At 45.6% G+C, this 26,713-nt stretch overlaps 1 protein-coding gene across 3 annotated transcripts in view; it reads right to left on the reverse strand.

Annotated features, from left to right (window-relative positions):
* Positions 1-712: 712 nt before the first annotated feature.
* Positions 713-26,713, reverse strand: part of ETV6 (ETS variant transcription factor 6) — a 235,346-nt gene continuing 209,345 nt past the window's right edge. For all 3 annotated transcript variants that reach the window (XM_047743284.1, XM_047743286.1, XM_047743285.1), the window contains 4 exons: positions 22,194-22,739; positions 10,730-10,872; positions 8,621-8,721; positions 713-5,062 (listed from right to left, as the gene is read on the reverse strand). In XM_047743284.1, the coding sequence (XP_047599240.1) occupies positions 4,957-5,062; positions 8,621-8,721; positions 10,730-10,872; positions 22,194-22,739 (896 nt within the window). In that variant the 3' untranslated portion in view covers positions 713-4,956. The remainder of the gene's footprint in view (positions 5,063-8,620; positions 8,722-10,729; positions 10,873-22,193; positions 22,740-26,713) is intronic.

Below are 26,713 nucleotides of genomic sequence, written 5' to 3' on the forward strand. Positions count from 1 at the left end.
ACCCATGGTCACGGAAGACAGAGTATCCGGGACAACTTAAATACAGATATGATCTGATGGCTTTCAAACGTCTACTTCCCAAACTTACATCTGAGTTGCTAACCAGCGATTTCATTTGCTTCATTTTCTATTCTTTTCGATTCTACCCACCTCTGAGGACAGATAGTTCTGGATGATCACAGGATGTTTGATATTGAAATCATAAGCACCTACTGGTTGGCAGGGGGCCCCACTGGCCAGTGTCGAGGAGACATTCGGAGCATGGGGGTGGGCTCTGAGCTGCGTGATGACCTTGAAGGTCACTGTGGTCCTTAGCGGAGTCCTGGGCCCTACCTCACCTGCAGACTCACATCCATGATTTCGGTGGGATGAAGGAACCATTCGATTGTGGGAGGACCTTGGAATCACGGCAGTCCTCAGTGAGCTGATAAATCTTTGGCCAAGCACAGGACCCAGGCATCTCTGGTCAGGGTTCCTTCTGGCATGTTTCCTCACCTGGGACAGATGCTCAGATCAGACTTGAACTTTCTGACCCTTCTGGTGCCGTTTGTCTCAAGACTGCCTTGCAGACGGCTCTGTGACAGAGGCTGCCTGCCAGTGAAAAACCAGGACTGCACTTTATACCGTAATTGAGTGGAGACAGGATTTACCTCATTGGCGTACCTTGCCTGTATGACTCCATTTCACATTATTAAAAACAGAGACTTGGTCCTTTTTTTTTTTTTTATAAAAAATTTATTGAGATGATGCAATTATAGGCTTTTCTTTAAAAATTATTTGCAACTCACTGGCCCTGAGAAAAGGCATTTGTTTTTGTTTTTTTTTCTTTTTTGTTACATTCATTTGATTCAGTCCCTTATAAACCCCACACCTCATAAACAACAAGAGATCAGAAATTAAACAAAAAGAAAAAAAAGAAGAAATTCTAGATTCGTTCTGGTTTGCAGGTGGTTGTAGTCCCAAAGAGAAATCGTCGAGAATGTTCACTTGGCGTGTGTGAAAGACTCGGGGAGTTTGTAGTTGTTTAGTGTTGATGCAGATGGGGCCCAAAGAGGATCAGGTTAGTCTTCTGTGGTTTTTAGACAGGCAGGAATTATTGTCACCCTCCTCCCCCACCACGGCTTCCTTAGATCGCTGCCTTCCTTCCAGACTTCTGCAGAGAAGAGGAGCAGGCTGAGGGGATGAAAACTTACTAGCACCGAACGTCAGGGCAAAAAAACCTGCCCTTTGTTCTTTGGGGATTTCCCCAAATCTTTTATCTTCAACTTCCTGGGTGGGAATGGGTCCAATGGGGGTCTAGCCAGGCTGGATTCCACTCCTCATTCTGTCCCTGGCATGCTGTCTGCTCCCAGGGCACCATCTTGCCTCCTGGACACTCAGGTCTCCCTTCTGGAGAAGGGAGTGAATGTTTCAAAAATGTACTGACTTGGAGCCTAGACAGTGAAAGGTGGAAACAGTAGTTACTTAGTCATTTAGGTGGATCCTGTCATAGCCATCGAAGTTTTAGCTAAAGCTACATTCTTATTTGGGCTAGACACCAGCGTAAAAAGACCCTGGGTAAGAGGGTTCCAAACACACTGTTGAGAGGAGAAAATCCATCAGTCTGTTATCCCCTTTTTTCTGTGGGGATGTCCCCCTGGAAAAAAGAAAGAAAAAGAAAGAACGAAAGAAAGAAAGAAAGAGAAAGGAAGAAAGAAAGGACTCAGGACATTGGTGACCCTGCGTCAGGCAAGAGACCAAGTTGCCTTGGGACAGAAAGAGAGACTGTTCTGCCACATGGCCAGTCCAGCCAATAGCCACTGCCCTCCTCTGATGGAGAGGAGGCAACATGGCAAACCCAAGATGCAGGCAAGAGAAGGTGCTAGAGAATTTCTAGCTGGAGATACAAGTGAGATCGACCCCCCAGATACAGGTGAAGCAAGCTCTCCCTGCTCTGCGGTGCTCTTCTGCAGAGCCCTTTCTCGATTTCTGATCTAAGCCAAGCAGTCCCGGGACAGCAGCAGGGAAAGGCCAACTAGGTCACAGACATACTTTTCACATGGTCCCAGGTGAACGTGCCATTGGCCCCAGCACTTGGTAAGGAATTTCAGCTTGGATAGAGTCTACAGGTTGAGTGGACGCTCTCGGGGGGCCGGGGCTGTGCCCGATTCCTCTGAATCCCTTCCAGGGTCTATCAGGTGCTTCGCCAAGTCCGAAGCAGGGTCAGCATGTCCTAAGGCATCCCTGGGGTCAGCAGCGTGTAAGCGCCGTGTCTCTGATGTCAGCACTGCCCGCGTGTTAGCTCGAAGCAATGAGAAGGACGTTTGACTAATTTAAGGGAGTCAACAGAAAACTCTTACTGGGAATATCTGGGTGGGAAATAAAGATCATATTGGAATTAGCACCTTCTATCCTTTCAAGCGACTGAAGGTGTCATCCTGTCCTACGTATTCTTACAGGGTATTGCTTTAAATACAGAAATCCTCGGGGCCAATGGGAATTTCCCTCCCTAATTCAACTGTAATATTCTTCGAACAGTAAAAGCCCAGGTCCTTCTATCAGAATGAGATGTTCTAACCTTAGGGAAGAGCCCCACCATGTCCTGTCTCTGGTTACATCGTCACACAAAGGGCCTCAGTCAAAATGCACCTTCTCTCTCCAGCGCTTACACTCAACAGCCTTCACAACACACCAGGTACTTGGCTTAAGATCTCCAGGTGTGAGCCAACATCGGTCATCTTAGAGACTGGAGTGACCACTCGTGAAAGGTATCTGTAGCATGCTGGGGCCAGCTGAATCTCACCACCGTTCAAGCAGATGAGACCAAACCCTTCCTTCATCAGTGGACCTTCTAGCCTCACACAGCAGGTCCCTGACTTGACCGCAAGCCCAACCTTCTGGAAGGTCGAGTTGGGGGGAGCCTGTGACAGCAGAGGAGGCTGGCTACAGCCACGTTTCTATCTGCGGTTCGATAAGAGGCAGGAACGGAGCACAGATGAAAAGCTTGAAGGGCTCCCTGATTCCGGTGCCTCCGACCCACAGTTAGTCTGTCCTTCCTTCTTCCCAGGCTGGGGTTCTTGTCAGTACGGGTGGGGTTGAATTTCTCCTGCCTGTGTTCCTCCAACCTCCACCTGCCTGATGTGGTCAGCAGTGGCTTGGGGAGACACCCAGGGCTCTGGCAGCCTCCCCCTAGTGCTGCCAGTAGTGATGCTGGGAGTGTGGGTGCTCACCCGAGTGAGTAGAGGAAACAGAGGAATGGGGCGGGGAGGGGGTGCTTTGTAAGGCAGGTCTAATCTTTAGGATTAAAAAAGACTGTCTTCCTAATATTGGATTCTGAACCTGGAAATCGGAGAGTCAATTCAGGTGGCAAGACAAGGAAAAAAAAACCAACCTAAAACAGCTTTTTAAAAATATCTGATATCATCAAAAGTACTATGAGGTGGCACTTCCCTCATTTTACAAGATACCGTGGACCTGATTTGGAGGAGAAAAAGAGCCACAAATGGGTCCATTCTGAAACACAGCTATGAAAGAAGAAGAAAAGAAATAGGTAATGAGTCTGAGGAGTTTCTTGTCTGCCCTGGCCTGGCGAACACCGGGAGCAAGTGGCTGTGTACACTAGGGCCCTCCCCTCTCAAATGCCCTGGATCTTGTGGGGACCAGGAAAAGTTAAAAAAAAAAAATTAAAAAAAAAAAAAAGGCTAGGAATTGGGAAAAAAGACAAAACAAAGCAGGCGAGGGCATAAAACTGACGACAAATGGCCTCCGGATGGAGCAGAGACCTTCTCTCTCGCTAGCCTCAGTCACCTGCCCTGGAAGCACAGAACCCCCTGCAGCACAATTTCCACCTAGTTTCTGACTATCAGGCCCTGTGGGGTCTTTTATATTTTCTGCCTTGCAGAACTTGCAAGCTAATTCCACGATGCTGGGGCCTTCTGAAGGACGCAGCCGCCTTCTGTCCTGAATCTTCCGTCCCGAGGAACCACCAAGTCCTGGGGTTCTCGCAGCCATGTCGGGGTGGGAGTAGGGGTCGGGGGCAGCCCGCTGGGCTGGCATGTCTCTTTCTGGAGGACCGCAGCACCTGCGAGGTCCGGGCCCTCCCTCCCGTGGGTAGCCAGATGCTGGGATGTGGGTTGGATTTGGCAACGCCGCGCCGGCTGCAAAGGACCCAGACCACAGATAGCCTCTGGGCATCTGTAATGCTCAGGACTCCAGGAGAGGCTCAATTCTGCTAAAAGGCATCTGAACCTCGACAGGAGGCGGGGAGGGAGGACAGACGGGAGGCCGTGAAGGAAAGAGCGAGAGGGAGAAAAAGCTCTCCTTTTCACTTTATCGTTTTTAAAAGCATCTTTTTTTTTCTTTCTTTCTTTTTTTTTTTTCCAGCCAAGACCCAATTAACAGGCACAAATCTGATCCACGTGGCAGGCTGAAGAGGAACCTGAAACCCTTTGCAAGTGTTCTCTTTCCTGACCAGCTGGGCTAGCCGCACTTTGTGAGATTTGCAAAAAATAGATATATATAATAGATATATATTTCCATAGGAAAACAACCTCGGATGTCTTCCCCTGTATGAATGATGAAAAGTCAAACTGCATGGTCTTCAAAAAAAAAACAAAAACAAAAAAAAACAAACAAAAAAAAAACCACAACAAAACAAAAAAACGGAAAACACCATGAAATTAACAATAGGTGGACGGGTGAGGGTGAGGAATTACAGATGGAGAGGTTCTACATGAGGAGAAAACAGAACCAGGAGTCCCAGGCTCGTGCCCTCGGCCAGAATGCCAGCCCTGCTTTCTCTGGGTGGTTTGTCTAAGGTGCTCTGGGGACCCTCCCGCTATGCGAGACAAGTGTCATTCCCACTCCTGGGTCTCTTCCGGTTCAGCTCTCAGCCCGCCTCCCTGCCACGCCTCCAGGGCCTCATGGGCAGGGGACCCCCGGCTGCCGGCCCCCCGCTGAGGCCGTGGCTTGGTTCCCTCAACACTCATCTTCTTGGTATATTTGTTCATCCAGCTCCTGGGACTCAAGGTGCTCCAGACGGTCCGTTCGGCCACTCATGATTTCATCAGGGGTTTTCATAAACCTTTGGAAGAGGAAATGGAGGGGTCCAGAGATTACAATGTCCTCAAATTGGTCTTCCCCTTGAACTCTCAACTCTCACCTCAAACAGCTGGAGAGCTACTGAACCCCACCAGTAACGCTAACTTACTGGGAAGAGGTGCCCCTTTCTCTGACAGCCTGAAAATGGCCAAAGAACTATAAAACAAGTCTAGGAGACAGCACCCATTGAGGCTGTGTAGTGCCTTGTGGTACAAGCCCATTGATTCTTATTTTTAGAGAGTTAAGATTTTCCAATGACCTCTGAGAGCTGTAGATCCATTTCCATCCCAGACTATGAGCCCGGGGAATGGTATGCAAAACTTGAATTTAACTCAAAGGATACAATTAAATGTCGAATGGAAAATTTTCATAAGAGGACAAGTTAGTGGTGCTCTTGGAAATTAGAAAGGCAAAAAGAAAGAATCCTTTTCAATATTATCACTGATCCACCCAACACGCTAGCAAAAAATCCCCATTAGTCTATCTTCCTCTGTAGCCGGGTGCAAACGTCAAGCTTTATCTTCTTGTTGGAAATAACATCAGCAACTCCTTTCGACCATGATTTTCCCTGGTTCAGGAAGGCAGCCTGGGTGTAGACGGTGTAGCCTCATGAATGGGAGCACCCCTCCCACAGCTCCACTCGGGGCCTACACACTTTCCCTCCCCAGACACTCTGCTCTGCACCAGACAAACTGCCTGAAAATATACTTTTCCTCTTGTCACTCCATGTTCGAAAGCCTATGATGAGCACTTCTCAGATAAAGCCAAGGACACACTCTTCAGCCTGCCCACCTGGGCTCTCTGTCATCTCTACCCAGGAAACTCTGGGCTCCCACTTGTTTATGACCAGGAACCCTTTACTCTAACCTGGCCACAAATCATGGCTCATGCCTTCCTCCAAACCTTACCTGGCCTTCCCTCTTGGCTCCTTTCTCTGAGCCCTGCCTCCTCATCAAAGAGCCCTGTAATGGCTCAGGTCCCTACTGAAATTTTCCTTCTCAAAATGCCTACTCATCCTGTGAAGAGCACCAACAACTGAACACTTGACTACACATTGGGTTTCATACCAAGAGGCCTTGAATTTGTGGCAAGTCTGGCTTCCAACACTCATTTCCTCAAAAATGACCAACTCTTCTCACTAATAGCACTATTCTGTCCTTTTCTAATTGTCGAAAATCACTCTTGGAAGCCTATGAACTTTCACACTACTGCTTCTCTTTTTCTTTATCGCTGAACTTCTCAAGCAGTAGGATTTGTCAAGTCTGCGGTCCATCCTATCCTTTCATGTCCTCACGAAAACTTCTCCCCACCATCCAAAGTCACTAACAAGCTCCTGAGGCCAAATCCACACATGGGCTATATTTGGCCTTGCAAACTACCCCTTTCTTCTCTTGACTACTTTTCCATAATAAGCTTCTGATAGGCCATATTGGGCTTGTCAAGATACATTTACTGAAAACCCCCATAAGGTATAAAACACAATTATATAGAATGCAATCCTCTCCTCTCTAGGATCTTATGACCTAGTTGTGGGGAGAAGAACTTCCCATGTACAATTTTTGCAAATGCAGTGTGGTTTAGGGCCAAGGGAATCCAAGAAATGATGGAAGAAGATATCTCTGTGTGTTTGAGTAGCTGAAGAAGGCCTCGTGAAGGGCAGGACACTTGAGATGGATCTAGAGGGGACACATATTTTTAAAAAAGCAAAAGTGAAAGGGATATAGGTCTCGGACACAGGGAATCATACTAGTGTTGTAGGGCAGCTGGTAGGGTGCGTGATGAATTTGGAAGGCAGGAAGAGTGGACCAGAGGTAGAAAGGGTTATGAATTAATCTAGGCATAAAACATAAAAGTCTAGACAGGGAAGCAATGATAATGCTTTTGCCATTCTTATACCTCCCAAATTCTCATGCAAGTGCTTGTCATTGGTAGACTCCGACCTGGAGCCTGCTGGTAAGAAATCTTGGGAAATGTGGTTTCTAGTCCCGACTAAATAGAATGCAGTGGAAATGGAATGGAAGAGCCAAGGACAATCCAGTGCAATGACTAACCTGGATATGGGAAGAGTCACTGATAACTCCAATGTCAAGGCTGGTCACTTAGAATAATGGTGACGCCACTGATGAGTAAGGAGAATTCTGGATGCGGGAAGGGGGGTTTCTAGTAGGCGAAGAACGTTTGTCTTGACTATTTCGTGTTGTGGTATTTCGTGCACATGTGCTATGAGAAGTTCTTGGAAATTGAGATCTGGAATTTCACGAGGATTTTAGAGTTGGATACAGAGTCTAACTATTAAGGGATAAGTGAAACTGTGTAATGGGATCATTTCATCCAGGAAGAATAGGAGCCGAGGCCCAAGTTTAGGGTGAAGGATGACAGGAAAGCATCAGGAGAGCCAGAGAAAGGAGGGTTCTTTTTTACTTCATTCCATTCTGTTCCCAACTCTTGAACAGCCTCTTCTGTTGTTTTTCAAGATCTCAACTGTTTTCCCTTTTCCTAAGTTACCATAGCTCCCACTGCTGAAGTCTAAATTTTTTGCTCTTTCCAATCTATCCCAGCAGGCTTGTCTACTCATACTGAGTGTCACTTTCTACCTGTGCGTAGAGAATTCCAAATCCATCTTGCTAGTCCCATCTGAAACTCTTTTTTGTCCCACCTGCTAAACCCATAACCTACATCATGTGTGTTGATCCCACCTTCTCCCAGCCTTTCCTGGGTCTCCCCATGGCCATTACCACCAGTGTCAATTACCACCACTTCTACCTCTCCTGACTGCTCCTTTAGAGCCCTTCTTCTTCCTCTTCTAATTCTTTCTCCTCTCTTACACAGAACTTGGAATTACAGTCTATGTGGTAGGTTAAATGGTTGGAACTCATTAGCTGTGAGGAAGTCTGGAAAGAGGAATGTCTAGTGCAGCAGCTCTCAGACTTTTCTGATTATAATACATCGTAAGAAAACATTTTACATCATGACTCAGCACGTATACACATATACACACATACCCCCAAATTTTCATGAATTATTAGTCACTCTTATTTCATGTGATACCATCTGATATTTTCAACTCTATTCTACCCAATTTGGTTCTATTTCATTAAAAAAAACAGTTGTGACTGACTCATTAAATCTATTTCTTGATTCACGAATGGTCACAACCTGCCCTTTGACACACACTGGTTCAGAACCCAGCTTATGGGGCTGGGAACCTGGAAGCCTAGATTTAATACCTGGACAATGTTACTTTGTTTGTTCCTTTTAACTACGCTGGATGTTAATGCCAGATGATACTATTTGATCACTGCATTATTTTAAAGGTGAGTCAGATTGTGTTTACTTCGTTTTGGCTTTAATATACAGACATAAGTTTAAAAAAAATTCCCCCTAAAATTCTAACAACCCAGCATCTGGTATCCAATTTGTAGCACGGAGGGCTTTGAGTGTTACACAGGCAGGTAGAGATCTTAACAATCTCCCTCCTCCCTCTTATTTAAAGAAAATAGTATCCTCCCGAAAGAAGGAAAGGAGAAAAAGGAAGTTCTACCTGAACAAAAGCCTTTGTCCTGGCTCCTTCCTGATAATGTTTAGTTTGTAGTAGTGGCGCAGGGCTCGGGACATTTTCTCATAGGTCATGTTTGTTCTGTTCTGTTTGTTCAAAGGAGGAAGGGAGAAAAAAAGCACAAAGACACAGTGAAATCAACCTCAGAGAAGACGCTGGGGAGCTATTAAAATAAAAGCTCTTCAGCTGCTGCTGTGCCCCTGCCCGGTGGGGAAAGCTCCCGCTCCTCCCTCTGCTGCCTCCCGGGCCATCCCCTACCCCCCACCCTGTGCCCATCCCCTCTGCTTTCACACACCCCGCCAAATCTTGGAGCCAAGACGTGTCCACGTCCGAAGGTGAATCACCTTTTGTCAGAAGTCTTGGCCCCGAAGCTAAGGAAGCATATCCCAAGGCAACCTCCCTTGTTTCCTTTCCCAAGCCCAAGCTCTACTCTGCTCAGTGAATTTCCTGCAGGGTCCCCCCATCTGTGGGCCATCCTTTGCCTCTGACCCACAGAGAATTCCTTTTTTCTTTTTTCTTTTTCTTTCTTTTTCTTTCTCTTTCCTTCCTTCCTTCTTTCTTTCTTTCTTTTTTTTTTTTTTTTTTTTTTTTGTTGCAGTGACCTTTCTCCAACTTGTTTCTGGTTTATCATTTTAAGGAAGAGATTTGTTGTTGTTGTTGTTATTGTTGTTTAAATTCCTGTTCTGGAAGGAAGAATACAGAGGTTCCGAGCCCTGGAGGGCCCGGGCACAGTCAGGAGCCGTGGCGGGATTTTTCTCAGTGACTCACACACTGAGGAGTCTGTGAGTGGGGCCTTGCCGTATTTGGTTATGGCCTATTTCAGGTCTTCCTCCACGGAGGGAGCTGAGGCTGCCAACCTCCGGTAGGGCTGGGCTGTTCCCCCCTCTGCCCCCTCTCACTCAGCTCACCTCGGGGTGTGTCTCCCAGGTGTCTTGCCTGCTTTGTCCTACCCACATCTACCGGCCTGTGGTCAGCCTGGACCTTGGTGACTCATTTGTTTTGAGTAGGATACAGATGTATTTATTTAAGTATTTTTTTGAGGGGAGAGACTCTTTGCTCTGTGTCCCTGTTTTCTTTTCCTGTGGTAAGAACACTTAACATGACACCCAGCCCCTTGACAGATTTGTTAAGTGTGTCCTACAGTTGTGGTAACTCTATGTACAAGGTACAAGGTAATATAGCAGATCTCTAGAACCTACCCATCCTGCTTCATGGAAATTTTACGCCCATTGATGAATACTCCTCCCTTTCCCCCCAACCTTTGGCAACACCATTCTGCTCTTTGGTTCGATGAATTTGCCCATTTTCAATAGTTCCTACGAAGGGACACATGCGATGCTTGTCTTTCTGTGACTGGCTTATTTCCCTCAGTATAATCTCAAGATTGCTCCGTGTTGTTGCCTGTCACAGGATTTCTTTCCTTTTTAGGGCTTAGTGATATTCCATGCTATGTATACACCATCGTTCTTTTATCTAGTCATTCACAGTGGACACTTAGGGTGTTTTACATCTATGCACTTTGACAGCTTTCCTAACTATGAAAGACTGCATCTTTTAAATTCCAGTCCCTCCTCCCAGCATGGAAAAGTAGGGGGGCAAACAGTTCTGGCCTGTTTGCTTTTTAAGGGGATTCTGCAGAGTCGGAGGGTAAGCATTTCCACAGAGAAGGGGGCTTTTGCAGACATGGTAATTTCTAACCAGGCAGGATAGAAGTGACCCTTCCCCACTGTCTTGTGAGTCCCACAGCTCTGTGGAGCTCCCCTGTCCCCCAGCTCCTGAAGACATAGGAGTGGCAGTGCCAGCTGGAGGGGATGTGATGGAGGGCTGCTCCCAGGGTGGCCCTATCAGACTCAGGGGGTGTGAAGTTAACTGGCCCCTGGCCTAAGTAACCAAATGGAAAGTGGTATCTTTAATTATTTCCTTCCCTTTGCAACTAATTGTTTGCCCTGTGAGAAATAAACTAAATAATGAAGGGCACACCGAGGAGGGAGGAGCCAGGCAATTATCCTCCTATCCAGAAGATAAAGTCTTTTTTCTTTTTCTTTTTTTTTTTTTGGCACTAGTTGGCAGAATACATAGCTGGTACCCTTTTACCTTATGGTTTCCCCATAGTCGAGCCAGTCCATTGGGATCCACTATCCGGAATATTTTGGATTCTTTGTCCTCCCATCGGATGAAGTTTTCGTACCGGCTGTCAGAAAGCAACTGATAGACGTAATCCCAAAGCAGTCTACAGTCTACAGAGGAAAAGGGCAAAAAACCACTTTTGAATAGGTTTCCTGGTAAGGCACTAAGAGCAAGAATCAGAAAATAATCAAGGAATCCCTTCTGCCTTCTGTGGATTGATGGTCTTTCTTATTTCACAGTGAGGAGACCAGGGCCCAGAGAGACCTGGCGGATGGTGCTGGAGAAAGGCAACCCTTGACCTGTAGAGGCCTAAGAGACCATCCCCACCATCTGCCTCCCTCCACAGATGGGGACGCCGTGACCTGGAAGAGGAAGCACCTTGTCCAAGGTCATGACCAACGACTTGAACTTGAGCAGAGCTCCCATGAAAGACAGAGAGCAAGCCAAAAAAGGGGGTAACTCTGGGTGGGCGTGGTCAAAGGGCAGGAAGAGAGCCCCAGGGTTCCAGGCACGCAGCATGGTCTGGTTGCTGGAGCTGCATGATTACTCTGGGGTTGGAGGCTGTATGGACAAAGACAAGAAGATTGTGGCAGGCTACCAAGCAGCAGAAAAAGAAGTGTGATGCGTGAAAGGCTGTGGGGAGGAAAACTCTACAGTTTGCTATGACTGGGCGCTGTGGCTAGCATGGTTTTCAAAAGAGGACAGATATTTTCTCATTACGGCCTATTTGGGAATTCTTTAAAACTGTTTTCTCATAATGAAATCAGGGTAGAAAGGAACCAAAGTAAAAAAGAAAATCACTTTCCCCATTTGGAGGACTGACATTCCATCCATCACTTGGTCAGGCCACAAGTATTTATTAAGTGAGTTAATACAGGCCAGGCACTGTGCTGGGCCTCGGCTTTTGGGTGTGGGTTGGCATATTAAAAGAGAAGACACAGACTGTACCCTTTTCACTTGTTCTAGTGTTTTCTGGATGTGCCGAAATGGTATGTGGTTTGCCCTCTGGCAGCCCTGGAAAGGTGGATGAAGGTAGACATGTTCTATCTAGGTGTGCTTTCTGGACCAGCCCCCAGAAGAGAATAAGAGGCTCTGATTTCCAGGGGTTCACTGCTGATCCTGGGTGCCTCGGCAGGCCCCAGCCGGAAGGACGGGTAGTGAAGGATCAATGAAGGAATTCTGTATGTGAGCTCAGCATCTTCCTCGCATCCTTTCTAATCCTTGGAGGCCTCAGGTGGCTGGGATTCAAATTCCGGGTCTCTCGAATGACACCGTGCTGACTTCCTTCTGTTGGGTGAGGCCTGGCACACCTGGAGGGCAGTGTCTAATTGAGACTTGGACTAATTCAGAGCCAACACGGTCACCTCCCAGGGAATGAAACACACCCTTCTCAGGAGCCTTTTTACAAGGGCATTGAGTCAGGTCACCTTGGGCGAGTTTCTTAAATCTCCCTGAGGTTGTTTCCTCATATACAAAACAGGAATAACATGTCTTTTATGGGATTACTGTATGAGCGATGGTGCAAGTGAAGGGGAAAGTCATGAACATAACAATAACGCCATGTACTGGGTGCCATGAGCAGGCACTGTGCTCATCCTCCACAAGCCTGGCTGCACTTGGCCCTGGTGACCTCTTGGGAGGCAGGTGCCGTTGCTATTCGTATTTTATGGATGAGGAAGCTGGGGCTTAAAGGGCTTGGTAATTCTCTCCAAGGCCACAGTGAGTGAGTGACACCTGTGGGGGTCCAGGCTCTGCACCACTCTTCCTAACGGTTAACAGATAAATACTGTAAAATTTTCGGACTTTCCAGAGCTGAGTTGCGCTCTGTTCAGCGCAACCTTGCTGCAACCCAGCCTTTTCTCTGAATGGCAGAAGGAAATGTGGCATTTTCGAAGAGGCTTCATCTTTCAAGAAACTAACGTGAAACTTAAAATGACCATAGCCTTCCCCCTCGCCCCCAATTATCTGGGTCCAAAGATTAATGGGATACACGAGTTACTGTATTTTAGAACAGGACAAACTGTTCTCTTCTTGAAGCAAAGACACTGCATACTCGGGGAGCTGAACCACATTCTGGTGACAGAGGTGGTCGGCCATTCCTCTTACCCCCTGCCAGCCGGGGAGGAGAGAGCAGGGGGGCCATAAAGCACCTGGAGAAGTCAGCGTCACACTAGTGCAGGCTGAGAAGAATCTAGCTCATTATGAAGGCACTCGTCGCAGGATGACTCTAGTTGCTAGGCAAAGCAGTGAGATCGGCGTGTCTTAACCCTCCTGCCCCCTCCTGGTCTCACGACATTTTTACTGCAGATGGAACACAGGACGGAGCTGTGGACTCAGTGCCTGTCCTATCGTCATATGGCAGACGTTTTAATTTCCCCGCAATCACTTCCAACTGGAAAACGTCTGACAAAACCAAACATCCTTACATAAAATGCCAGCAAATTAGAAGGAAGTACGAAGGGGGTTTGTGTGTACAGCTCCTCTACTGCTTCTCCACAGGGAGACCATGTCTGTCACAGAGAGGCCTGATGGCACCTTTGGATTCATCTGGATTGGGAATGGGAGTCCCTGAGTCTCTGGAGTATTCATTTGACTAACAATAAAAAGACTGTCTTTAGCAGTTTGATATAAAGAAACTGTGCCCACAGGAACGTGAGGAACATATGGCTACTCCCCTCACCTCTCGGCCCACTGGGGCTAAAAGCACGAGGTGGATGGTCCTTCCATCCCCACGTTCATGTGCACTTTTACTTTCCTTGTTTCTGCGGCTTCTGTCTTGCTCTGGTGGTTCACTGCATTTCCCACACATGGGAATCAGACCATTTCTCCAAGGAAGGGCTTAACCCGCCCTGGGCTACCATGCTGGCTTTTCAGAGGCCTCAAACTCGGAACTTTATGTAAACCATTTAATAAAAGAGATCTCGAAAGTTATCTGCTCTTTGGCTGGTGAATGAAGGGGAGGGCTTACCAGAGAACAGACTCTACCTATATGTTTCAAGAACACTTGATTCTTGCAAAGTTTTCCCTTTCATAAATGTGAAAATAACCCCAAACAAGCTGCCAATTGATCACTCTAAATGACATTTAAACCAGCAAAGCCAACTTTAGCTGAGTAATAAAAATATGTTGACATTCAAGACATATTGAATTACTCAGTCACTAACGGAGGTAGCAACAGGAATTCTGTGGCATAAAGCAGGTGTTTCAAACTCAGAGTATATAAGTGACTTTTATGACACTATTGATTGTTTTGTTTCTTTAGTTAGAAATTATTCCAGATGATAACTATAAAGAACTGACCACAGATTTCTTTTTTCTTTTTCTTTTCTCTCTCTCTCTCTTTTTTAAACAATTGAAGTCCAAGCCATTGGAGTTATTTTGTTTTTTAAGACTTTAAGGAAATAAGAGGCAGATCCTTTTTAGTCCCCTAAATCCTTTGGAGGTTATTTCCTGCAATTTTTCAGTTCTGTTGAAATCTACATTTGCAGATACAACGTTCTCTGATCATATATATACTATATATATACACATATATTACTATATGATAAAACCCACCAAACTCTATAGATACAAGAGTATCCTATTATAAAACGCCTGACCATGCATGTGAAAAAATTCATGTTACAAGGTATTCATTAATTTTAAGTGCATTTCTCTTAAACTAAAGGGTCTTCTGTATTAAGGCACGTGGGTATTTTAAACAAACTTCCATTATCTGGATTGTTTCTTCCATGAGAGGAAGTTTAGAAAAGGGTTTAGCTCCAGTGAAGTGCCATTTTTCAGCTGGAGAGAGAACATTCTCTCTCTTTCCTGCTGGGTGAGGTGCCTTGGGTATCCACAGCTAAAAGGCATTGTAAAAAATCCCTTCCTGTGGTTAAGGAGAAATATTTTCCCTCCCACGTCTGTCTCCTACCAGAGACTCATTGTACATGCTACCGGAGCAGAGATTGTAAAAAGATGGGCAATTCACACATAACCAACATGGTTTCTAGTGAAAAAACCATGCCAGACAAAACTGATGTTTAAAAATCTGAGTGGGCAAATCAGGTTATTGACAAAGGAAATGTTTAATGATGGTGGTTAATCAAAATTTTGGGAAAGCTTCTGAGAAAGTAATTTTATGTTGTTTCAAGTGCCCAAATGGAATTTTAAATGAAAGTCTGTCAGCTGAGTTCTGTGGGTATGATCACCAACTCATCAGACAATGAGTGTCCCTGTTTCATTTTTTTCAATTTACTGAAAAGATTAATAAATTTATGTCAAGTTCAGCAACAAAACAGGTAAGTAAAATACAAAACAGAAAGCTGCTACTCTGCTTTATAGCAGTGGCTCTAAACAAGGGGCAACGTGGTTTGGTAGGGAAGGAAGGTATTTCGCAATGTTTGGAGGTAATCTGGGTTGTTGCCACTGGGCTAGAGGATGCTACTGGCCTCTAGTGGGTAGAGGCCAGGGATGCTGCTGAATATCTTAACAGTGCACAAGTCAGCCTCCTCCTTAACCTCAGAGAATCATCTGACCTGATTATCAAGAGTGCTAAGCTTGCGAAACTCGGCTTATAGAAACACGGGCTTTACAACATGCATAGCTCAGTTCCACCCCCCCCAACCCCCACAACCCCGTCGTGTCCTCAACTCTAGATCAGCCATTACCTGGAAGCAGAAAGTTGAGAAATCCAGTGCAGCCAACCCTGTGTCGATACTCAGAGGTGTGTTTACAGTGTGGGCAGTTGCCTGTGCTCTGCTGAGGCTTAGGAAAACAGAAACCATATGTACGGGGCAGCAAGATGTACGGGGAGAGGCTAAGGTGGGGAATGTAGATCTCAGCTTCCTGACTCCATGGGGGGGAGGGCAGGGTGGGGGGGGGGGCACAGGGACTGTAGCTGCCAGGGAGGCTGGCCCTTTGCACGTCTGGTTGCATGAGGTGTGGAGTAACAAAACAGGTAAGTAACATCCAGATAAAAAGTTGCCACTCTGCATGAGAGCGGTGGCTCTACACGAGGGGCGATCTTGCCCCGGAGGGAAGCAAACGCTTAAAGCTTCAGCCCCCAGCTGGAACCTTGCAGGGCCTGGGACCTGCTAGGCTCAGGTGGGGGCAGCCTGGGAAATGGCACCCCTTCCTCCTGGCAGTCACGCTGTATTACAGAAATGTGTGTCCTTTACACAAACAGGAATTTCTAGTCTCCTCAAGCTCCTTCTATTATTTTCCGCCCCGCCACTGTGGCTGTTACCGTTTTATCGTTTAAAAATGCTGTCCTGAGACTTCCTTCTCTCTTAGGGCTCTTTGATTTCTCAGTAGTTCACAGTGAAAATAAACGGCAGTGACTCAGCCAGTGTGAGAAGCTGGAGCCATGTGGGACATTCCTGAGCAAAGCCTCCGAGGGGAGAGGGAGCGCAGAAGTGAATCTCCAAGGAGATAAGGAAACTAGAGCGCCTCGAAGGGGTGCCCTTTGCAGGCCACAGGCCTGCGGGGTCAATGCCCCGGCCAGCTCCGGGTTGGTGGTGGGGCTGCTGTACCTGCTGCTCTCCCCTCATTTCTGCAGCCCTGTAGCAGAGCAAAGAGAAACAGGACAGAGAAGGGACCTTAGTGTTTGGTAATTAGCTGACTGATGCTGTGTATTTACATATTGTAAATTAGTACTCCGAAGCACCTGGAAAATGGGTATTAGTATTCTCATTATGATGGAGAAGAAAAGCAGACCTCAGGGACAGTCAGCACTTTTGCTAGGACACAAGGACTGGATTCTAATCCTGCTTATTCCCCAGTCCATGCTTTCCCAAGGGCCCACACTGCTTCCTGGGGAACACTCCAGGCCAGTTGTTGGTTGGGACCCTGAGTTGGGAGCCCTCTGGGGTTGATGTAGGATGTGGGATAATGTAGTTCTTCTAGCTGGTACTGAAACCCTGGGCCCCTTTGGTTGAAGGAGACATCCCACAGTACTGTCCTTTCCTTCCTCAAAACAGACATGGACATGCCTCCGGGCGAAGGTGCACTTATGAATGTCTGCCTTACCACCAAGGCCCAGGGAGGAAGCTGTCCCTCATCACTGTCACACTAAACCCTTTAGGCTTCTCTTTTATAATGTCTTTTTCCCCTCAAGGCTGCTCCCGAGGCTCATTAAAAAAAAAAAAAAAAAGTCCACGAGCTTCGTTTGAAACCATGTCACCAGCACTAAATACCGCTAGGGAGGAAGCAGGAATGGAAACAAGAGGAAGAGGATGGAATTACTTCCCCTGGTCCTCGAGTTCCTGAGGACCCACCTTCAGTGGCTTACCCTGGAGTCTCAGGCTTATTTTTCCTCATCTGATTTAAGATTAGAGGCTTCCAGGATTGAATTTCTGTGCCTACAGAACTCATCCAGTCAGTCCAACCAAATCAGGAAAGTACATTGTTTTAGTCAGGTGACAAAGAAACTGGACAGGAGGCTCCATGTTTCCTTGATTAGGATCCTTTTGTTTCTGCTGAAAACGTGACCTTGCGAGTTAATAAACGTATTTTTGAAAGTCTTTTTAAAGATCTGAAAGACTGCTATGACGTGTGTGGTAGGAGGGTTGGGAGTGGAGGGAGCACGTGCTGGGGGGAATTTTAGGTCTTATCTGCTGCAGGAGCAACCAAACAGTGATGTCCTCACAAACCACAAAGAAGCTCGTGTTTGCAAAGAGTATCAGGGGACTAAGCAAAAGTTGTGCGATAAGCACCAGAAAAGAAATAGTCTCTGTTTGGATGGGTCACGGACCTGGGACCAGCAAATCCGTACAGACCTCTGAAGTCCCCAAGCGTGCAGCAAATGAAGGAGTAGGAATGGATTATAAACCAGTTTGCTTCCTTAGCAGATTTTTGGATTAAGACCAACGAGGGGATGAGCAGACAGGAAGTTTGGTAACTCAGGTTTTAACGGAATGGAAGAATTTTAAGAGAAAGCCAAAACAACTTAAAATTTTTTTTAAGACTTAGCTGTCTATTGTGAAAACCAAAGTAGGAGCTTATTTGGTTTGACAGCATAAAGTCAGGGGGCTATTGCCTTAGGTTAGCAAAGACACAAAATGTGGCATTTAGAGACACTATACCTATCACCTAGGAAAATGCCCAGCACAAAGAGAGATACATGATGATTCTGGAACAAATGAATGATTTAACTCCACCATCCAAGTATGCAAAGAAACAGTTTCTTTCACTTAGCTGTATTCTACTTTTGTTCATGATGTTACTGGAACTACTCAGGACTGGTCTGCGAACAGCTTACAGTCTCCTCTCTTAGATCACTTGTTATTGTTCCTTCTACGTGTTTGAGGCTCGTCTCATCCTCTAAAGGGCAAGGAATTCCTTGAGAGCCGGGACAGCGTTTTTGACTTCCACATCCTCCAATTTGCCTATGATTGCCAGCATACGGTACCCATGAGTCCACAGTGTCACAGAACAGGGGGCAGTGAATGCTTCCTGCCATGTTGTCTGCAAATATTTCGGCTCTGCTGGCTGTACCATCTCTCCTGTTGGCATGCAACAGCAGCCACAGACACAAGTGATCGGGTGTGGCTGTGTGCCAATAAAACTTGATTTACAAAAATAGGTGGTGGCTGATTTGGCCCATGGGCCTGAGTTTCCAATCCCTGCTCTGGACTCCCAGGTCAGAAGGAAACACGTGTCTTGGAAAGAACACTGGACGAGGCTCCAGGCTGGACACCGGATGTGCCTGCATCGTGCCTGCATCTCCTTGCCTTCATCCGTACAAGCCGCTTCTGGCTTTGAAATAACTGACTTCTAAGAATGAATGTCAGTATATACTGAAAACATGACTCAGGGCATCACCCCATCACCTTATGGTGTGCGCTGCTAACAGACTCTTTGGATGTGAAACACATGGTCAAGGCAGAGGCCAGTAAGACTTTTGTGGGCTGAGAAAAGGGCTAGAAGGTTCACAGATGCTATCCTGACCCCCTACCTCCTACCACCGCCCCCCCCGCAACCAATAGCCTCATGAACATAACAAACAAAAAACAAGCCCAGAAAGAAGCAGTTTGTTCACTCTTACGCACACCATTGGCTTCCCAATAAAGTTTGAACATAGGGGTCTTGTTTCACTGTGTTCCATGTTAAACTTTCTCCCATAAACTGTGGCTATTCTAACTTATTAACTTCAACAACAGTTCTTCTTATCCATTGAAAAATAAGGGGATACCTTTAGAAATAAGTTACATGTTATATTTAAATAGATCTAATCTGTGGTTTGTATTTAAGCCATTACCTCCTAAACTTCTTTTATTGATGATTTTAATTTCCTATAAGGCCAATACCTAAGTAAACTATTGTAGCTTTGGGGGCGCCTGGGTGGCTCAGTGGATTAAGGCCTCTGCCCTCAGCTCAGGTCATGATCCCAGGGTCCTGGGATAGAGCCCTGTGTTGAGCTCTCGGCTCATTGGGGAGCCTGCTTCCTCCTCTCTCTGCCTGCCTCTCTGCCTACTTGTGATCTCTGTTTGTCAAATAAATAAATAAAAACCTTTAAAAAAAAAGAAAAAAAAAACTATTATAGCTTTGCACCTTTAAATTGTATGCTACATCTCAATTCTGAGAAATTAAAAAGTGAGGAAAAAAAAAGAATGGAAGAAATAGGGAGAGATTTTTAAAGGACTTGGATTCCCAAGATTTATATTTCTACCTGTTCAGGATTGCCAGAATTTTAAATTGTACATAGGAATTACCCAATGAGCTCGACCCCTACTAAATAGAATTTTATAAGAATCTGAGCTGTCCAAAATGACAACTAAAAGGGTAGGAGTGAGGGGACAGGGATATCCCAAGGGAAACAAAGGAGCCTGGAGTTGTAGTAAGGAGGGTTTGAATCAAGACTAAGTGTTGGATTCTAGACTTTTTACCTCTCTCATTTCCCCCTCAAGATGATGGATTTGGTTAAATCCGATGCTGGATTTGGTTAAATTAGTTAATACTTATATCTGGAGATTTTTCAACCTTTGAGTGTATCATTAGAGGATTAAAGATGAATAATTTGTGGGGATTCTCTCATCCTGGAGAAGTTAATGCACTTCCCAAAGAAAAGCCTAGATTCCCCTCTTTTGTGTGTTCTTGAGAGAGCCCGGGCATCCGTGGGTACCAAGGTCCATCACTGGGCTGGTATGATAGTTGACAGAGTGTCTTTGATGAGGCTACATCCATCACCGAACAATTTTGATATTCAGGAATAATATAAAAAAAAAGTTGCACAATTTTTAAGAAACTAATATTCTAATATTTATAAATCCACAAAACAAGGGAGAAATAACTCTGTATGTCTAAATAACATAACTTTTCTGATATATGGGCTGATCTTAGATTCCTAGGAAGTCTGCGGTAAGACGGCATGACAGAGGAGGTGGACGGGACAGAGAGTGCTCGGGAAGCCATGTCCCACGAGGGCAGCCCTACCAGCAGTGGCCAATGGCATAGCCGTGACCGTCCCATTGAGTCATCACCCAACCCCTATTTGACCGTTGCTCTCTGGGGCTCTGTCTCCTCCGTGACTTCCCCAGTTCAAATGAAGCTTCCACATAAGATGCATATCGCAATAGTAAGCTGCCTCTAAGAGCTGTCCTGAGAATTATAAATAAGTAGACAGTATTTGCAAAATGTCTAGTCCTGCTGTATAGAACATGCAAGAAACAACACAAGAAAGGCATGTATAGACAGGAAAGGTCTGGCCTGGGAAACACAAGATAGGTCTTTTATATTCTTCACAGTAATATCCTGACCCCATCCTCCTTTTCTAACAATCTGGGGAAATTCACATGTTTTGCCTAAGGTGTCTGTCTCTTTATAAATCCCCTGATTTTTCTTCTTTTCTTTTCATGGTTTCTTTTTTTAGATTGAAAAAAACAAAACAAAACCATATATACATACATATACACATATATAAAGGCAGAGAATCCCAGTGTAGCCATCACAGCTAGTCTTATTTTATGTACACCCCCCCTCCAAAACTCACCCCCAATACTGTGGGGATCATTCTGAATCAAATCTCGGACACAGATCATTTCATGTTTCACAAACATAGAAGTCCTACTTCTTTGGAATTTCATTTTCTTGATTCAACACCCCTGATGCAAGTGATTTGTAACACTAAAACTGAGGCAACATTGGAGGTACACTAGGAGCCAGAGAAACATTTAGAAACAAAGAATTTAAACAAAAAAGGGACAATGAGTCAAGACAGAGGCAGTTAATGTTGCCTGTAGGACTCTGTGCTGTCATGTTGTTAGGAGCACCACTCCTTCCTGGGGCCAGCCGGAGCTCTGTCCTCGGGTGCTCACTCATGGAGGAAGGGGGCATTTCTTGCCTTGCCCTGACCAGGTCTGACTTTTCCTGTCTCCGTGCCTCCCTTCCACTACTGAACACATAACCACCTTCAGCACTGAGCCACCTCCCTGTAAAGCCTCCCTCCATTCCTCTGGTCCAAATTTCCTTCTCTCTGCTTTGCTCCCACAGCACTGAGTTATCCTAACACACAGTCAGTGCTCAATAAGTGTGCATGCACTGGATGAATGGGACACAGGACTGACTTCATCCTGCCTTATAGCTTAAGGTGGGTGGTTTTTTGGGTGGTTTTCACATCGGTCTCTCCCACGAAATTTTAAATTCCTCAAGGAAATAATTGTGTTAAAGCACTACTCTGTCCCCCTACTTCCTCAAGCATTTACCTGTGCATAGTGGGTGTTTGACAAATGTCTCATGAATGGAGAGATGCTCCAGGAAGAGAGCTACCCTGGCCATGTGGCTAGAGGGTTAAGTGTCTGGAGAATGACTTCATGTAAATTATGGGCAGAATAGCACAAATACAACGTGTAGATTTTTTCTCTGGTTTCCACTGGTTTCTTGTCTTAGGGAAGCAAATGTGGGCTTGTCATCATAAAAGTAAAAGAATTTGGGAGTGGTTTCCTTCGTCCAAATGACCCAGCATCACCTGCCTCCGACACCATAATCGTGTTTTTCTCTCCCACCTTCTCCCAAGGTGAAGGCTCCATTGAGTAACTGCCCATAGGATGGAATTACAGGTCTGAATCGGAGACAAAGGTTCTTTATGCTGTGCCTGGTCATTAATTAGCTGCTGGAAACTTCAAGACAGGGCCATTAGCATGCTCATAAACCTTTTATTTTAAATGTTTTCGCTTAGCCATGATTCTGATGTGACTCTCCTTGTAAGCTGGACGTAGGACATTTGTTTCTTAACATTTCTGAGGCTCATTAACTACTCCATCCCAGGGGCTCATTAACTAGCCCATTAGGGATTTCACTTCATTCAGGCAGAAGCCTCCACTTGCCCTCACAGAGCCTTTGAGGGCGCCTAATTGGGAACGGTGTGAGGCCTGCCGCAAGGCCGGGGAGAGAGGGGGGCTTTGTCAGGTCCCCCCGGACGCTGGATGGGCGGCAGAGGGATGCGCTCACCTACCTGCTATTCTCCCAATGGGCATGGCGTGCTCCTCGGGCGGGGAGACGGACACCATGATGTGGTTCATGTAGGCCAGGTCTTCCCGATGCGAGAGGTTGATGGGCTTCCCTTCCCTATGCAGCCCGTCCTCGGAGAGCCTGGACTGTTTGAAATCCACGGAGTGCCGGGGGTTCAGGATCAAGGGGTGCATGATGGGACTGGGCATCAGCTGGATCACGCGGGTGCTCTCCTGCCGGGGGCTCGACGGCTTCTGGTGGGGCTCGGAGGACGGCGGGCAGTGGTTATTCTCCATGGGAGACACTGACAGGGGGTAGGACTCCTGGTGGTTGTTCTCCTGGTGGAGCCTCGGCCCCTGGGCCCTCTCGGCCGGGGAGAGGCGGCGGATCATGTTGTCCAGGGGGGACCGGAGGGGGCGCTGCTCAGGATCGGGAGAGGGCCGGTGATTGGCTGTGACGGGCGATCTAGACCGGTGCAACAGTTCAATGGTGGGGGGGTTGTGGTGCACGTTCTCCACTGGGGGCCGTGGGGTCCTCTGGACACAATTATCTGCGGAGCAGAGGGAGAGACAATCACTGACCCCAGTGAACTGTCAGGAGAGGGACCTCGCCGCGGTTCGAAAGGGAGTGAACAGTGAGTGGAGCCTGGGCGTGTGCCGGACAGACCGTTTGTCCCTTGAGACAGAGTGTCTTTTCCACTGCTTAAAAAAACAACTGAAGTGCGCATACTTGAAATTCTTTTCCTACAGTAGACAGGCCAAGAATGTCCACAAGCATTCCATTAAGCACTTACTAGTGGCTTGTGAGCACAGGGAAGCCAAACCTGTGTTCTTTATCTTTGGCTTTGGTTACTTGACTCTTCAATGTGGCTTCTGGGGTCCTTAAGGGTTTCTTTCTAGATGCTTTCACTGACTTACATTTCCATAACTAAATGTATATACCTCTGGGACGTTGTTATTGGTTAATGATACCATTATTTCTACTACTAAAGTAGCTACTATATCCTTGGTACTGGATTATATTGTTCAGAATGTATCATACTCCTCAGTAGGGAGATCCTAATACCAGTACTAGTTCACAGGTGATAAAATGGGAGGCATAAAGAAATTAAGCAACTTACTCAAAGACACACAGCCAGTGAGGGAACGAGACCCAGACTCCAGTAAGATTCTAGAATCTAGGTACCCGTTACAGTATCTGCCACTTTGCTATATGTAGAAGCCAAGGGGAAAAGCGATGGGAAGACCTGCTTTAAGGACGGACAGTGGGTCTCATTTACAGACTGGCAATCTTGTACTTGAAAGAAGCTTTAGGATCACTTGGTTTCTGAGTTCACAGACCCTACAAATGCTCAGAGACAGGCAGAGGTAAGTAAGGAGAAGGAGGGAAGGACACCTCCAACCCTGCCTCCATTGCATGCCACTTGAACTTTCAAGCTGGTGACAGCTGAGCAGGGACAGCATCGGGAACAGAAGCAGTCCTGTGGGCTGGGTTGTGGGTGGGTTGGGGGGGCGGGGCTGGCACACACGTGGCTTTAGGAGTCCCTGCTTAGGGGGAGGAAGGATGAAAATCTGCCTACAAAAATGGGAGTTTTCTTCAGTGCCTCCCCTCATCTTAATGAGGTTTCTCTGGCCACATCTGTTCCCAGAGCTCTCACTAAAGGATGCACATGCTTTCAGGTCCTTGTTCTGGTCCATGACTCTGAGTAAAGCAAGTCAAAGATACCTCTCTTTGTCCCTTATGACAATATCTATATGACAAACACATAAAGGGAATCTAGGACTCTACAGGGTTAGTAAACAGAGACTGAGCTGGTAGTGTCTTAAAGTTTTACACATGATTAACAGAAAAATGAGAACTCCTCTGGATCTTGGTTATGTGAAACAGTGAATATGTCGTTCACGATGACTAAAAGAGCATCTGCTTGAAGGCAAGGGTTTATTTTGTAACTACTGTGTAACCTGTTGCCGAGAATTTAGAATTGCTTACCTGTTGGAATAGCTATCGGTGGGAACCTGGCTTAATCAATGATACTGTATCTCTAAACAATGGAGGATCAGGCAGGTATTAAATGGAAGGAGGAGTGTCTTAATATTCTGCCAAGGACTGGTCTCCAGGTTCTATGATTAGGTATGCAAAGCCAGCTGAAGTATTTTGGTACGATACCACCTTTCTATGATAAAGGAGAAGGGAATTCCAGTTTCCAGAATGACACAGTGGCTTGTATCAAACTAACCTTCCGACATACAGAAATGATGGAATCCGGATACAATACATTTACAAAAGTTATTTGAAGGTGCTGGAGAAAACTGAAGGGCATTTTATTCTTGAAAGAAGAGAACTGCACAAGAGAGATCCAAATTTATATAGCCCTGGGGGTTTTCCCCAGTCCCTGTAGCAGGGGGCAGTTGGAAAATGAACCAGAAGTTGTATAATCTGTCAGGGAATAGAATATGGGCTGCCAGAATGGCAAAAAATCAAGAAAGCAAATCCTATATAAAGGGGAGAGTCTCAGGGAGAATACAGAAATTTCCCTCAAATCCCTGACATGTGTTCCTGTATAGCATACATGCAAGGGGACCTCTAAAGAGCTCAGTAGAAAGCAACAACTGTATGGCTGAAAGATAAGAGCAGGAACGTCAGCTACTGGCCACTGTACTGGAGACAGAATTGAGAATTTGAGTCCTAGCAAGAGAGCCTCTCTAAACACCTCAGGCTGCCTATCATCCCAGAACAGCCACACCTTAGGAGTAAAGACTACATCCAGGTTGAAGGGATTTGCCTGAGGACTACAGGCAAAACTGAAATAGATCTGCCCTAACCAAATGTAAGACCAAGCCTCTACAAACTCAAGGTGACTTACTAGTTTTTTACCTGCTAGAGCAAAACCCAACATTCTTCAGAGGAATATAACATAATCTAAGTCTCTACAACGTATCATCTATAACGTTCAGTATTCAATAAGGATTCTCAGGACATGTGCAAAAAACAGAAAAATGTGACCCATAATCAAGAGGAAATGCAGTCAACAGAAACAGACTCTAAGATCACCTAGGTATTGGTATTAGCTATTAGAAATAAGTGTAATCACTGGAAGGAAATGATGGTCATAATGAGGTATAACAGATGGAGACTGTCAGAAGAGAAACAGAAACTTAAGAAGAAGATTCTAATACTGAAAAACACAACATCTGAAAGGCTGGACTGGATGTACTCAACAGCAGATTGGAGATGACAAAAGGAGGGGTTAGTAAATCTGAAGACCCATCAATAAAAACTAGAAACAAATAAATGAATAGTTAGATCCTCGGTGACCTGTGGAACATTATATAACATATTAAATGGTTTAATGGACATGTAATTGGAACCCAAGAAGGACAGAACAGAAAGAATGGGACCAACCCCTCCCCACCAACCCCCCACAAAAAAAACCCCAAATCTGAATAATGACCAAATGCTCTCCAAATTTGGTAGCAACAACAACAACAACAACAACAGGAAACTTAAAGATCTAAGATGCTCAGCAAATACTAAGTAGGATAAATACAAAAGCTACATCCAGGCCTTCACAGTCAAACTGCTGAAAACCAAAGATAAAGAGAAAATCCTGGGGGCACCTGGGTGGCTCAGTGGGTTAAGCCTCTGCCTTCAGTTCAGGTCATGATCTCAGGGTTCTGGGATTGAGCCCCACATCGGGCTATCTGCTCAGCAGGGAGCCTGCTTCCCCCTCTCTCTCTGCCTGCCTCTCTGCCTACTAGTGATCTCTCTTGCTCTGTCAAATAAATAAATAAATATATCTTAAAAAAAAAAAAAAAGAAAATCCTGAAAGCAATCAGAGGGGGAAAAAAGATACACTATGTACACAGGAAAAGCTATACTAATTGTGGCTAACTTCTTTTTTAAACAGCTAGAGAGAAAGTGAGAGTGCACGCAAGCATGTACACAAGAAGGATATGGATGGAGACCCACAGACTGAAAGGGAATTAAGAGACACATCAATCATCTGCAATGTATAGACCCTTGTTTGATTCAAGGAAACTGTAAAAGCACATGTGAGGTAGTTGGAAAAAAATGTAAACATTAATAAGACATTTGATGATACTGAAGAACTGTTAGTTTTCAGGTGATGTGATGGCTTTGTGATTATGATTTTATAAAGGGTCCTTCTCTTTTCAGACCTGTACTGATATATTTACAGATGAAACTATATATCTGGAATTTGCTTTAAATTAATTCGTGATGGTGAAGCAGAGAGTATGGGCACAGAGGAAACAAGATTGGTCATGAGTTGATCACTGAAGCTGGTGATGGCTACGTGGTGGCTCATTAAATAATTCCCTCGAGTTTTGCCTAAGTTTGATATTTTCCAGCATAAAAAGTGTTTTTCCTTTATTTTCTTCCTTTTTTTTTTTTTTTTTTTTTTTAAAGAACTCAGTCAACCTTGCAAGGATAAAGATTAGGATAACAAGTACTAAATTCTTCACTTAAACCCAAATGCAAATAAATGCTTACAGGATACGTCAC

Source organism: Lutra lutra, chromosome 8 (genome assembly GCF_902655055.1).
Source record: "Lutra lutra chromosome 8, mLutLut1.2, whole genome shotgun sequence".
NCBI lineage: Eukaryota > Metazoa > Chordata > Mammalia > Carnivora > Mustelidae > Lutra > Lutra lutra.